Source organism: Clarias gariepinus, chromosome 23, assembly GCF_024256425.1.
Source record: "Clarias gariepinus isolate MV-2021 ecotype Netherlands chromosome 23, CGAR_prim_01v2, whole genome shotgun sequence".
Lineage (NCBI taxonomy): Eukaryota > Metazoa > Chordata > Actinopteri > Siluriformes > Clariidae > Clarias > Clarias gariepinus.
This window is the reverse complement of record NC_071122.1, coordinates 12,591,292-12,606,428: the sequence shown is the minus strand read 5'-3', so window position 1 is coordinate 12,606,428 and position 15,137 is coordinate 12,591,292. Positions and strand designations below refer to the sequence as shown.

At 35.6% G+C, this 15,137-nt stretch overlaps 1 protein-coding gene across 1 annotated transcript in view; it reads left to right on the top strand.

Annotated features, from left to right (window-relative positions):
- The first annotated feature begins 1,350 nt into the window (after positions 1–1,350).
- stab1 (stabilin 1) overlaps positions 1,351–15,137 on the top strand; it is a 93,428-nt gene continuing 79,641 nt past the window's right edge. The window contains exons 1-16 of the mRNA XM_053484208.1: positions 1,351–1,627; positions 1,780–1,907; positions 3,306–3,421; positions 3,519–3,604; positions 4,405–4,474; positions 4,892–4,987; positions 8,780–8,890; positions 10,564–10,754; positions 10,873–11,003; positions 11,782–11,909; positions 12,019–12,089; positions 12,923–13,069; positions 13,153–13,287; positions 14,135–14,206; positions 14,331–14,444; positions 14,561–14,614. Of these exons, the coding sequence (XP_053340183.1) occupies positions 1,574–1,627; positions 1,780–1,907; positions 3,306–3,421; positions 3,519–3,604; positions 4,405–4,474; positions 4,892–4,987; positions 8,780–8,890; positions 10,564–10,754; positions 10,873–11,003; positions 11,782–11,909; positions 12,019–12,089; positions 12,923–13,069; positions 13,153–13,287; positions 14,135–14,206; positions 14,331–14,444; positions 14,561–14,614 (1,704 nt within the window). The 5' untranslated portion in view covers positions 1,351–1,573. The remainder of the gene's footprint in view (positions 1,628–1,779; positions 1,908–3,305; positions 3,422–3,518; positions 3,605–4,404; positions 4,475–4,891; positions 4,988–8,779; positions 8,891–10,563; positions 10,755–10,872; positions 11,004–11,781; positions 11,910–12,018; positions 12,090–12,922; positions 13,070–13,152; positions 13,288–14,134; positions 14,207–14,330; positions 14,445–14,560; positions 14,615–15,137) is intronic.

The window sequence follows — 15,137 nt, the reverse complement described above, 5'->3', positions numbered from 1 at the left end:
GGCCCTAGTGATTTGGGATACTGTATATGGCAATTAAAAAAGAATGCATTTTAGTACAATGCAAATACATTAAAGAAGTGTACTACTGAGCATTAACATGTTTATGGAGAAGAAGATATGATAACTAGTTGCCTATAAGTATTTTAATGGTGCAAAAAGTCAAACTTCAGAGGCATGTCATCGGTAACTTTTATTAGAATGTAAATGTACATCCAAGCTTAGCTGCAGGAATCTGTGAGTGCAACATACAAGAAAATTAGTGTACCCAGGGCAGGCTTAGTAACAATTACCCTTGTATGGTTGTCTACAATAAACATTAGTGCTGTCAGAATGAATGATTAATCCAAGTGATTAATAAAAAAAAAATTATATATACGTCCTTGCTCGAGTGTGTGACGTGACGTCATGTGCAGGTGCGATGCATCGCGTACCAACCAATAGGGTGTTGGAATGGTATGTTTATACTTCTCATCCAACCACAATTAAATTCTCTCCATCCGGATGGTGCGATTTATCCGGATGTTTTTTTTTGTGTGTTTTTTTAATGACAAGCTGAAATAAAATAGGAGTAACGAAGCTATTTTTAAAATGTAAGGAGTAGAAAAGTACAGATAATTGCATGAAAATGTAAGGAGTAGAAGTAAAAAGTCGGCTAAAAAAATAATTACTCCAGTAAAGTATACACTAGATACCCAAAATTTCTACTTAAGTAAGGTAACGAAGTATTTGTACTTCGTTACTTGACACCTCTAAAAACTTAACTAAAGAAACATTTCCACTTCAGCTTTGTGATCATAAGAACTTGATGATCCTGGCTTTAAAATGATGAAATGCATGCATGAAAATAATGTTTCTGTGATAAAATGTTTTTATTGTTGGATCTTTGCACAGAATCAACTACTACATACATACATATATACACTGTATATTTTCTCCTCCAGGTACTTCGGTTTCTTCCCACAGTCCAAAGACTTGTAGGTTAGGTTAATTGGTATTCTTAAAATTGCCCGTAGTGTGTAAATAAGTGTGTGTGTGTGTGTGTGTGTGTGTATGTCTGTGTGCCCTGCGATGGATTGGCGTCCTGTCCAGGGTGTACCCCGCCTTGTGACCTTAGCATTTAAGTTAGCATTTTGGCATCTGTACTAACTGTATCTGTACTGACATGCATCTGTATGTAGTACATTTACTGCTAGACACGTCTGAACAAAAAAACTCAGCTAATTGTCACTCTCGGTTGGTATTTTGCTGAACGTCGCACAGCAGTCAGTTGACAAGTACAGATTTCCTAACAGACATTGCAGAGGAAATCCGTCCATTTTCCTGTCAGGAAGAGATCGTTTACTTGTTCTCTTCTTTTTCGAAATGGTGCATGGTCAGTAGGAGAACCTCCCTTGCTCACCAGGAATAAACTGACACTTCTTTCCCCAAAAGCAGAAAGGAACTTGTTGGACATGGAAGAGTAAAACTTCTCCATCCTGCCTCGTAACTCATGCTTTAAGGGAGGTTCGGGTGGATATTTTTCGAATGAATGCTTATCTTTGAGAAATTCTTTCTTTGATCTCCGAAAGCAGCCATGCGTTATCTCCTCATTTTAGGACTCACGGTGCTGTGCAGTTTACAAACCGAGGTAAGATTTTTTTTTACAGTTATAGTACCTTTAGAATTCTTTGCGGTATCTAGATTTGTTGTTTTTCCCTAGAAGTTTTAACGTTACTTTAGATGTTAGACTACAGTTAGCTTTCAGTGCACAGCATGCTTTGATGATCTGATTTGTTGAAGGCTACCTCGAATCGCTGTGATGAGCCCCGCACTGTCCGCCACTCCACTCTGTGTACGTCTTGTGCTGCTGCACCTGCTATCGTCTGCCCACAAGGCTTCAGGAAGACTTCGACTGATGCTGAGTGCCGGTAAATGACTTCTCATCCAGCTCTTCCAGCTCGCTCTAGTGTCCAGATATCCTTTCAAGCTTCCTTCAGCAGGAAAAAAAAATTGTTTTATATGTTTTATATACAGTAGAGCACATTGTAACTATGATGCAAAAAAAAAAGTTTAAAGGTGAGAATTGAGTATATCTCAGTGATAAAGAAAATTAATTCAAGATTCCCCTTATTACAAATGCAGTCAATCAGCCATAACGTTTCCTCTAAATGGTGCTTTTCTACAGTGTTATTCTCTACTGGATAAATTTAGCCCAGGCTGCATGCCTAAATCATTACACACTCGCCTCACTCTGCACTACATTGTTCAGCTTTTTAAACAGACTTGTTTATGTGGTTCCTGACACTGTACGGCACATAGTTATCTGTAAAAGTTTTCAGAAGTAAAGTGCTGAGATAAAAACAGTAATAAAGTTAAAGCTGAGGCACTATGTGTTAGCCATCAAACTGAGTTTCAGATAGGAAATGGAATTCTACAAATGTTATACATTTGCAATTTTTTGAAACTTTTAATGTACAAACTCTCTTACGGAGCATTCCTTCTAAGATGAATGTGAGATTATCTTCTCTGCAGTTAGTTATCCTTGTTTTGTGATTACAGAACAGAACTACAACTACTTATCAAACCTATTTCTATACATTGTAACTAATGCCCAAAACATTTGTTTTATTTTTTTTTCCTACCTTGAGGCTTTCAAGTCAAACTAACCCTTTTGATGCAGAATAAAAGAATCCACTCATGAGAGTATAAACTCCCCTTATTTCTCCATACACTCCCTTGCTATCACTAGTCCTTGGATATAATCAAGGTAGAAAGTTTTCTCAATATTCTGGAGCCACAATCAGACATCCTGGCCCTCCGTGTCAGAATGTTTCCTTATCTCTCTGTAGATTAGCTCTTCTGTGTTGGCGGACAAACACCAACATACTGGTGTTTGTCCAACAACTTATCTGTAGATTTTTTTTTAGGATCATCTGAATGTTCATGGGAAGTGCAGTTGTCTCTGAGCCACCGCGAACGGGATCGTCATTCACGGATGAGTGACGTTCTGTAAAATGTTTGCATTCAATTCATATGTTTTACTGCGGATGAGAGTCTCATAACCATATTGTGCTTTAAATCTTCTGTAAATGTCGTTTAGTTTGACGTCGTTTAGATCTCCTTTTCCAACAATATTTCCAACAATTTGACAAATCCCAGTTTGACTTTGCAATATTTTTTGAAAGAAGCAAAAACGTCTAAAACCTCTAAATGAAACTCCCTTTGATTAGTAATAACCAGTAGATTTGCCAATATAGCATATTGTGCACCAAGTGTATTGGATAAGAAGTTTTGAAACACCAAGTGTGTTGTGTTTGATTTCTCAGCTACACAGTGCAAATCGGTGAACGCCTTCTGGAGCTGCCTGGTTGTTCTCGCTCCTGCGAGAAAGTCACTCTTATCAAGCGATGCTGTCCTAGCTTCTTTGGGTCTCTGTGCTCAGGTAAGTTTGATAACTGTAGATCTAATTCTGCTTTAGATATTGACTATGCTTATAGTTAGAATGCAATGTGTATTAACACAATGTTTTATCTGTTTAGCATGTCCTAGTGTGTCAGATAAAATTTGTAACTGGCATGGCACCTGCATGGACGGAGAATCAGGAAATGGCACCTGTGTGTGTGAGGTAATAAAATAAAATTGGTTACAATTAAACATTATTATTATTATTATTATTATTACATTAACGAGGGGGGGGGAGGGGGGCATTGTTGATTTTCATATCAACAGCATACCGAGCATAGTTGTGTTCTCTTTGCAGAACCACAAACACAAACCTGAGCCGTGTTGTGTAATCTGCCTATATCTGCTTTGAGTCCACCCTTAAATACAGGACAGAGTTTGAGCCTGGTTAACAAATGAAATAAAAATATTAACTTTTTCATTTTGCTCACATACTGTAGTTTAGTTTTTCAATATTTTTTCCTTCTACTACCTCCTACTAAATATAAAAGACATTTTCAAACTAACTACATGTGCAGTTTATTAGAACTTTTGGTATTTAGTATAAAAAGTCACTGGCAAATAGATCTTATTTATTTAATTTATTATTTATTCGGTTGGGGGGCTTTTTTAGAATAAAATTAAAATTTTGTATATAGTATGTTGTCTGACCTAAAAGAAATCACAGAAATCTTATTTAAATGAATCTGATCTTATTAACTCAAGGCAGTAGTAAGGATCACCAAACACACACACACACACACACACTAGCCATTTTTGCACAGTAGCTAAGATGTGGCCTACTGTAGAACTGTGTGTGTAATCAGTCTTCAGTGTAGAGTTTGTGTTTGATAAATGCCTTTTTGCTCTCAAACCCCAGCCTCCTGTATCTCTCCTTTTTAATGTAGTACAGTACTTTCCAGTTTCCCTTATGCTTTGTGTTATACAGTAAAGAACATATGTATGACTGAGTGTATTTTGCAGGAGGGCTACACTGGGTTTGCATGTCAGAAATGCTCTAGTGAGAAGAACTACGGTAATCGCTGCAGCTCAGGTGTGTGATGATTTTAATACTAACTTTTGCTTTAAGATTTTCGTGTTTTTATTGTCACTTCAGAATGCACAGCAGAATGCATTATTACGGCAAACAACTTAAGTTTCCATTTACTAAAGAAGTCTAATCACATAGTATTTTAAGCAAATTCACCACCTTTCCTAGCTGTTATAATCATATTTAAAACCGTATTAAAAACAAATATTTTAGTGTCATAATGACTGTCTTTGTTTATATCTTTCTACTATGCAACCCTATAAACTTTATGTACATGCTATTTGAGATGCTTTGTAAGTGTACATTATATGACATTTGTTCTGTCATTCACAAATGTATTAATATTTATGTTATGATTTTATGTTCTGCTATACATGGTTTTTATGTGTCTTAATGAGTGCTACTGTACCTTTGCTTTAGTGTGTGATTGTGTGCATGGAACGTGTAATTCGGGTCCAGATGGAGATGGAAGTTGTTACTGTCAACCCCCGTATTCTGGACCAAAGTGTGACCAAAGTAAGATTGATTATATTATATAAGGTTGTTTATCTGTCAGAGCTTTAAAATGTTTTAAATATCAGGTTTGTGGGGGAAAAATAAATATATAGTACTGTCTTGAGCGACCCCTCATTTCCTTATATTAAGTTATAGTAATATTAAACTAAGTGATTAATAATTTAACTATGTTACTACGACTGCAATGTTCCTATAGATAATATTTAAAAAGGGTTGTTTATGTAATAACAGGTGCCATGGTGGTGTAGTGGTTAGCATTGTCGCCTTGCACCTCCAGGGTCCGAGTTTGATTCCTGGCCAGGCTCGATTTCTGTCTCTGTGTGAATGGAGTTTGCATGTTCTCCCTGTGCTTGGTGGGTTTCCCCCGGGTACTCCAGTTTCCTCCCAAAGACATGTAGGTTTTTTTAATTGGTGATCCCAAATTGCCCGTAGTGTGTGAATGTGTGTATGTGTGTGGGGTGTATCCTGCCCCGTGCCCTAAGTCTCCTGGGATAGGCTCCAGACCCCCCGTGACCCTGAATACAGGATAAAGCGGTATAGAAGATGAGTGAATGGTACAGCAGCAACCTCATTTCCCCTCTCATTTGTTCCAACCACTTAGAATTACAAGTATACTAATCTCCGGCCTGATCATTTCTCATCACCTGCACCTGTTTCTAACTGGTTCATGCCTTAATTTGGATGTTTTTATGCTTAAATGATTTGAAGGTCATTGCAGCTTTACAAAAAGAAAAAAAAATGAGAGACAAAAAATCTGGAGAACTATTCCTCAAGAAATACAAGAAATCAGTATATAATACAAGAAAGCCGGTCTCTTCGGAAGCCAAATATGAAGAAACAAGGCTTTTACGAAGACTTTAAAGTTTAAAGCTTTCTGTTTTAATAATGTAAAAAATCAATATAAAAAACAAACTGAGAATTTATTTCCATCTGCATAATTCTTAATAACTCTACTTTGGAACTTGCAGCCACATCACACCAAGCTGTATAATGTAACTATGTGCTACCCTGTGAATCCATAGAATGTAGTTTTCAGAATGCATTGCAAAACTGAATGCTAAACAAATCTTAGTTTATCCATATCATTTAATTTTTATCTTCTTAAAAATGTAATCTTTGTCAAAGCTGTTTTTATTTTACAGATTTTAGCATTTATAGTATATTTGTTTTATGCAGTAATTTATACAACAGGAATCAGCAATACCAAGGTGAAATAAAATATCAAAATACATGAATAACCAAAAGAAATCTCATCCTTTAAAATTCAATCACTTTTAGCTTCGATTACACACAGGGTAATGGCCAATTCATGTGTGAAACTGATTCCTCCTGCTCCCAGAACCACTCTTTTACAATTTAAGTCCTGGAATTTGCCTGTGCTGTCAGGGACAAAAACATCCAGTCATGTAATACCCTGGTCATTCAGTACATTTAGGTCACCATCTGCAACAACCTCAGATCATATTACTGCCTCCAGAGGCGCTTACAGCATGATGGGAGCATTGCTTCATGATGAAGCAATTGATTGTTGATTTCTTCCCTGACACACCAATCATTCTTGAGTAGAGTCAAATATGACCTTTTTACACATAACCTTTTCACATTGCTCCAAAACCTCTTCTTTATCTTTATGCTCCCCTATTTTTACCATGCAGCTTCACAAATTGTTCTCCCTTCTCCCTCTTTAAACCACATCTTTCTAAAAGTTAAAGGTTCAGCACTATCCTTCCAGGTTTTGATCAGTGTTGAAGGGTCTTATCTTAGTTCCAGTTTTAACTTAAAATCTTCTTAGTTGTTCTCCTTAGTTGATGCTCAACTTTCTTTTATTTGGCGGGGTACTGTATAAGGTTCATGCAGTATATATGTGCAGCTGTAAAGATTAATGTTTAATAAACCTTGGAACTAGCACCTTGTAAAAATGTAGACATTGTGTAAATCACATAGTATAGTAATTAGTTCAAGTTTTAGCTTGGCACAGTAAAAAGGTTCAAATGGGGGAATAAATATACGAGGGACAGTACTGTAATTTGTTGTTATGGGTTATGCTTATTTTTATACTATGAAGTGATAATGATCAGGGCCGTTTTATGATGGAGCTGGAGCACCAGGAAAACAGGAAGTACAAGAGGAAACAAAACAAAGGCTCTACCGTACATAATTATTTCCCTATTTTAATCATGGTAAACAGAAGGCAAACTGGAAATCTGTGATCGAACATTACAGTATATATATGTGGTGGTTTTAAAAAGGTTCGAGATTTACACACCACAGATCGCATCGCTTTCGCGGTAGACTACGTCTTTTTTTAAATGCCTTAAAACCTGGCAGTAGGCCCCCGAGTGTCGTAGTGGTAAAGTGCTCGCCCTATCATCTGGAGATCGCTAGTTTAATTCCCGGGTGATGCTGTAACCTCTCGCAGCCGGATGTCTAGAGAGAGCTATTGGCCAACTCTCTCACAGGGGAGGGATGAGAGATACTTTGTGCTCCCACATTAACCATGGCTCTAAAGCCAATCAGGGGCATCTGTGAGCTCACGCAAGCGGAAGGAGCGGATAGCGCTTTCCTCCTAGTGTGTTACGCCACCCCTAACGGTGCGTGAGCGAGCAGTTCAAAAAGGTGAGGTCGGCTGGCGTTATGTGGTTTCGGAAGAAACACGTGATAGTCTTCGGCCCTTCCGACTGAGTGGTAGTAGTAGCCTTAATATAGGAGCCCCCTAGTGACGAGGAGGAATTGGACACAACTAAATTAGGGAGAAAATTGGGAAAAATTCCAAAAAAAAAAAACCTGGCAGTATAATTTGCTAATGACGATGTGGCCCCTAGAGACGAATTCTTAATTCACAATGCCACAAATGTCAAAAAAGATGATAAGCATGCACTTGATCAAGCTGAGGACCTTTTTCCGACCCTTTCCGGTCGTGAAGATTTTTGCTTTGTCTCAGGGTGGGACCAACACATACAGGTTTTGTCACCAGTAATGATACTCGACATGATTGTTGGTGTGGACGGGTCATCCAAGGCAAACTGATGGAGTTCTTGGCAGACTTTGATACAATGTTCCTTCTGCTCCTGGGTCAGTAGCCTGGAGACGAACTTGGCAGCACACGCGGTGCGTCTAAGAAATGCCGGGAGTATTCTGTATGACATCCTGACAATGGCAGTAATGTGGATTGTTTTGTCTAATTTTTTGTGAACTGACAATATTTCTTCTTAATTCAAAAGAGAACCATTGTTATCCAGAGTGTACAGTATATTTAAAGGAAATAACATCACAACACATCAAAATAACCCAAGATCATGCAGTACTTTCAGAGCTTTAATAACTCATATAAAACAATAATTCTAATAATTTGTAAACAAATTGTGATAATGCTTTGGCTAAATAACATTACGAAATCAGTATTTGGTGTATAAAATATAATAACCACGATTTGCAATTACAGCTTTCATAGCTTTTTGGCATGCTCTTTTTTTGCAAAAAAGCAAACAGCTCAGCTTTGCTTGGTGGTTTTTGACCATCCATCTTTCTTTTGATAACATTCCAGATGTTTTTGAAAGTAAATTGCAGTAGTCTCTTATTTTTGATGAATGATGTGTTGTATAAACATTGAAAAAAAAACAGGTTTGAAAAAACCCTGTTATGGTGCAAAATATACTTTGTACTATTGAAAATATGACAATTATCAGGTAACAAATTAACCTGAACATCATCAGAGGTCTAGAGCTTGAAAAAGATTATGAAAGATAAATATAATGATACATAATTTTAACTGTTGTCTTTCTCCTTATGCAGTTTCGTCTTCATGTTCAGACTGCAGTCTCTACTCTTACTGCAAAGGAGAGGGTGCAAGTGCTCAGTGCGAATGCCTTCCATCTTTTAAAAAGGTTGGACGCGTCTGTGTAGGTACGATCCTTTAAGACAGTGGACAATTACATTTTGCATAGTGCATGTTGTCTGTAAAAACAAGTAAAAATTAGGCTACTTTTAGACATTTTCATTAAAATAGACTAAAACCTAAAGTTGTAAGGTCATTGTTTCAGATACATTAGATGCAGAAATATATATAAATAATAAATAAAAAAATATTTACCTTTTTATTAATCTGAAAATATCCCTACCTGTGTTTGCTTGGAAAATATTAACTTTAATCACATTCTCTTTCATCCAACATTCAGTGACTGGAATTGGCTGTTTTTCAGCTTGTAAAGTTTGTTTTCCAAATACTGCAAATGAATTACTGTAGTTTGAAACCCACTCAATACATACACCAGTATCAAAACACTGCAATTGCAAATTAGTTTTTAAAATCGCCCGCTCCTAATTGCTCAACATGCACTCAAGACTTTGAAGGCATATAAGGTGTTAAAATGTCACTGTTTCTTTATAATCCTTCAAGTGGTACACTTTGAACTATTCACACATTGGCATCCCATGTTGTAGGAGTAAATTATTTTCTAAGTTTGTTTCGAAACAATAATTATGGTGAAGGACAGAGATATGTGCTTTTTTCATTTAAAGTTAAATGGTACTACTAATACTATAACGAGTGACTCATAATTCACAACCCTTTGAATTATACAGAGGTATAGGTTATAGGTTATTGTGAGCTGCAGGGAAAAAGGCAAAATAGCAAAAATGCCTATCTGAAGTGCACACCCAGTCAGTGGATGAAGGGATTAAATTTGCAAGAACTGTCACATGACACTATAAGAAAATGTCACTAACTATTACATAAAAAAAATACACAGGCAGGGATTATTAGCTAAGATGAGTAAAAACAAGCTTATTAAACAATGTATTTTTGGTTAGCTCACTTTATATTGAAATATGCAGTCATGTGTACAAGTACCCCTTCTCTTTATTCTATGTGTTTAAGTGTTAAACCATAAGAAATAGCAGAGTATAGCAGCGTATTCTAGATGCAAATGTGAGGCCATCTGTTAGACAGCTAAAGCTCGGTTGAAATTGAAAAATTGCAAACAAGACAATGATCTGAAGCACACTAATAAATTCACATCAAAATGGCTAAAAAAAAAAAATCAAGGTTTTGGAATGGGCTAGTCAAAGTCCAGTCCTCAAACCAACTAAAATGCCATGGCAACAGCATACAGTAAGAGAGCTGTTCATAAGTAAATGGCCAAAAAACTCAATGCCTTTAAGCAATGTTATAAAGAAGAATGGACCAAAATTCCTAACTGATAAAGTTGTTAAGGAAAAGATTTCTTTAAGTTATTGCTGGCAAAGGTTTCTCTACAAGCTATGAATCATGGTTGGGGGGGTCTTTTTCGTTTTATATTTATTAAATGAATAATGGCATCATGAAAAAAGTTATATGTTGTTTGTCTGAGGTTGTATTTGTACTACAATACTAATACCTGCTACAAGCAGATGTTTTTATTATGTTTACACCTAACATTAAAAGAGGGGTACTAAGGTTTGCTCATGACTGTTATTTTATGTTAAAACACAACATAAAATTTCTTCTCACATTTACCTAACTCTACTGCCCATTGGACAGACATGCCAACTTTGATTATTAAAAATTGTTCATGACAGTTGTTCTTATAAAATTTCAGGGGTTTGCAGCAAGGATGTTTGTGACATAAATGCAGATTGTTCATACAAGGGTGCAGGGCAATTTCAGTGCACTTGCAAAGCTGGCTTTGAGGGAGATGGCAAATTCTGCATCCCGGTCAACCCTTGTTCTCAAAATAATGGAGGCTGTCCAACAAACTCCACTGTTTGTGAAGTCACTGGACCAGGCCAGGTAGTTGTTGGGCTAAAATTTATACCAATGAACTCTTTACTGTATATTATACATAAGATTCATAAACAGTAGATTCCTTTATTCATGTAAGTTTTGTGATAAATGTGTTTGTGTTCAGTCAAAATGTGTGTGTCAGAGTGGGATGGAAGGATCAGACCCTCGTACTGGCTGCAGGCTGAAATCCGCCTGTAAGGATGGCACATGCCACAGGACTGCACGTTGTGAAACTGGACAAGATGGAATAGCCAGGTTTCTCTTCACTATTCACTCTTTTCATACTCTTTGTATTGGTATTTTGTTATTACTCATATTATATCATGCTTGGACTTTATACAGTATGGGCACCCTAAATAACTTTAATGGTATGCACTAAATAGAAATAACAGAAAAGTACAGTACTCACAAAACTGAGCTCCACAAAAATATTTTTAATACATCAAATTGGCATCTGTAGTTTTTAAACAAATTCAACAAATTCTACTCTCTGACCCCTTTTTTAATTTTTTTTTATATTTTCATCTCAGGTTTGATAATAATACACCATGGTCCCAATTTACTAAGATCGCAAATAACCAATGCTAAGTTGTGTGTTATAATGATTCATTTTGCATACATTTATGCATTTAGGAAAAGCAAAACTGGGTAAAGTAGCGATTTTACTGAGTTTTTGTATTTACTGCTCAAATTAAGAGTGTAGCAGATTATTATTTTACTTAACTTTTGATAATTTAGTAAGTGGTTTTATGTTTTTCTTTAACTGATGAAAAATGTATGACCAAAATTATCTTCTAACACACATTTGCCAATTTTGAAGCTACTTTCAGGCTTAATACTATGTTGGATAAAAAAAATATATTATGTTCCATTGACACCATTCCGTAGCAGATCTAGGTATGCAAATTTACACAAAATAGCATATTCACAGTAAATTCTCAAATTCACTGAAGAAATTGGATTACCATTTTAATTCTTCAAAGATTCTGAGCCATGTAAATCAGTATTTGTGAAACTGTTGTTCTTTTTTTAGGTGTGTTTGTACTCAGGGACAGATCAGCGATGGGTGGCGCTGTTATGGTGATATCATAGAGCGTGTTTTGGAACTGGATCAGGAAGGCAGCCAAGCAGGAAAGCTCACCGGAAGCATTTCATTGTTTGGTACTATTGCTGAAATTATTCATAGATTATCTGTCCTCTCTTGAACTTATTTATGCTGCAGATGTTTTAAATTAGTGATAATGTATCCAGTACACATTAATTTTTACAGAACGAGGATGTAAGCTCATTCTGAGCAAGCATGGCCCGTTTACAGCGTTCATCCCAGTGAATACATCACAGGTGAGCAAAAGTAGAAATGAATTTTAATTGCTTTTTATTATTTTTAATTATTGAATATTATGGTATGAATATTATTTTAATGATGTATAAATTTACTTTTAGATTTAATTATTTAGCTTAGGCTCATATAACATTTATAAAATGTTATGCATTTTTTTGTTTATAAAATAAGGCCAAATGATACTGGTGAGTGCTGATTTGTTCAAATGTACAAGTGCACTAGTTTATAAATAAAAATAGCAATTTTTAAAAACCTATACACTTACAGTCCCCTCCTCCCAAAATATTAAAATGTCAAGGAATAATCCAGATGGTCAGATGGTCTTACATTTGCCTTTAGAATACTCTTGCATACAGAGGAGTTCATAATGAATTAGTTGAGTGACTCTCTTGACTGTGGGCATGAGGGGTTTTCTGCTGAAATGCCTTTGCTTTTCACTAAATATGACGCTGGGCATAAAGGCCAAACAGCTTCACTTACATTTGGCAACTGACTTGAATGCTTTTCACTTGTGAATAATCTTTCTTACTGTAGAACATTGTATTGGCACACAGCTCAATGCTCCAGAGCAGCAAACTGCCAAAATATCTGCTTTTCCAGAGGTCTGTCTAAGCAACCTGGTTCTTAATGACACCTTAGCAATGCTACATGCTGATTGCCTACATGCCATGCCACACCGCACTGAGACAGTAATTTGTGCTAAAGGAGCCCCAACCAAATTTTAAGTGCATAAATGAACATACTTTTTCAGAATTTCTATACTTTAAGTCCTTTTTCTTTATATCTCTATGTAATGGAATGAATGTGTGTGTGTGTGTGTGTGTGTGTGTAGCTATCCATGGATAAACTTAACCAGGGGAGAAATGCAGAAGCCATCTGCAAACATCACCTCATTCTCGGCCAACGTCTTTACAACGATTTGCAAGGACAAGACTTATGGACATATGGAGGAGAACCTATGAGATTTAAATCAAACAAGGTGAATTATGATTCTAAAACTAAAATTTGTATGGTTCCACATCTAATGTCTACTTAGAGCTGATTTTTGCTTGTGCTTTGCAGAAGTTCATCTCAAAAAATGATCCTGATACACTGTTGACAATAATCATGAGTGACATACCTGCATCCAATGGAATTATTCATATAGTGGACAAAGTGTTTACGTTTGCTACCTTAGACACTTCTGACAATACTGAGGTAAAGTAATGATTTAAATTCTAAGAGTGATAAAAAATTTATTTTTTATAGTGTTTCCCTTATTTAAACTATATTTTATCAGCCAAGACATGCCTGGTGGTGCTAGTAGGCTGACTAACAAATTGCAAATTTGCACACACACCAGCTTAGCAAAATGCATGCTAAAAGCATCATATGCATGCCTCACTCTGTCCTGTGTTTTTCAGTAAGTAAGCAATAAACATGATGCATTACTACGCTGATATTTATTATTTTCTAATAACAAATATTATACCACATTAATTAAAAACACTGAAATAAAAAAGCCTTGTTCACTAATTAGCTATTATTATATTTTAAAGAATGACATCATATGTTCGTTTGTTTATAATTGTGCTTAATTTTTAAAAAGCCAGTTCCTATTAGCAATAAACAGTTGTTTTTTTACCAGCCTCTCTAGTTTTTCTCTTATGAAGAGAGAAAGACTAGACAGTCATGCAGTTACCACGAAACCACAATTTCCCAGTTCCAAAGGTGCTGTGCCTCTGGGTGCCACTGGAGAAATAATTAAAAATGCTATATTCCCAGAGAACTACACCATATCAAAATTAATTTAAAATCTTTGTTAATGCGTAGTGTCCAACATGCATGCTTCTGAACAAATAGTTGCTATAGAAATGATAACTTATTTAACAACATGTACAGTATACTGTATTTACTAATGGTGACTTTGAACACCAAATATACTCTGCTGAGAAACTATAATTAAGAATGAATTTATATATTTTTTTGTTTGGAGGAGATCCTTTTTTTCATTAATCATTAAGTGGTATCTCTTTTTTGTAACTCGTTTTCCTATTAATTATAGTTTTCTTCAAAAACCATTGGAGACATTATTGCAGAAGACAGCAGATTCAATCGATTTGTATCTCTGCTAGATGTAAGACTTATTTCCTTTTTTCTCTTGACTTATTCATATAAAATTAGTTGCATGCTTTTCTAGGTGTTTCTAACTGAACTCAAAATTTACCCTTTTTTATTTTATTTTTTTATTTTTTTCATAGAACTGTGGAGCTTCAATGCCACTCCAAGATCCAGGGCCAATTACACTGTTTGTCCCAACCAACAAAGCCATAGACAGATCTAGGGATGGCAGTATTATATACATGCTAAAGGATGTAAGTGATGAATGTTAATATACTGTGTACATAAATATTTTCATAAATATTTTAGTTCATGCCAGTATTAAGTGTAGAATTTTGTTTTACTCAAAATATATCTTTCACTCCTAAAGGCGAAGCACAAACTTCAAGAGCTTCTGAGGCACCACATTTTCTCTCTCGCAGCAGTAAGACTGTTTGCATTTTGCCTTTAAATGAATGAATTCATTATGTTGATTATTATTATTATTATTATTATTATTATTATAATGATTTGTCTAATAGAAAGGCTATCACAGACATAAGGACTTTTTTATTGTAAAATGCAATGTAGACATTGTTTACTGACCCCCCCCCCATCAATAATGTAGATGAGTTTAGTGTCTGACATTCTTCTTTTTTAACTTTGCACTAAAACTTTGAAGTTAATGTAATGAACAAGTCAGCGTGCCTTTATATCTTTAGGAAAATCTTTTCCCTTAAATACATTGCCAAATCTTAATGTACTTGTTTCAAAGGATGCTGACGTATTTTCAATTTATTTAATGTGATTGCAAGCAAGCAAACACAATATTTTTCTTATAAAAATTATTTTATACGCTTTATTTTTATTATCAGTATCGTTACTCCACTTAATTTTTGGCACCCCTTCTATACTTCTATCACATCACAACACTTCTCCAAATGTGGTAAGCTTGTTCAGATCCCATG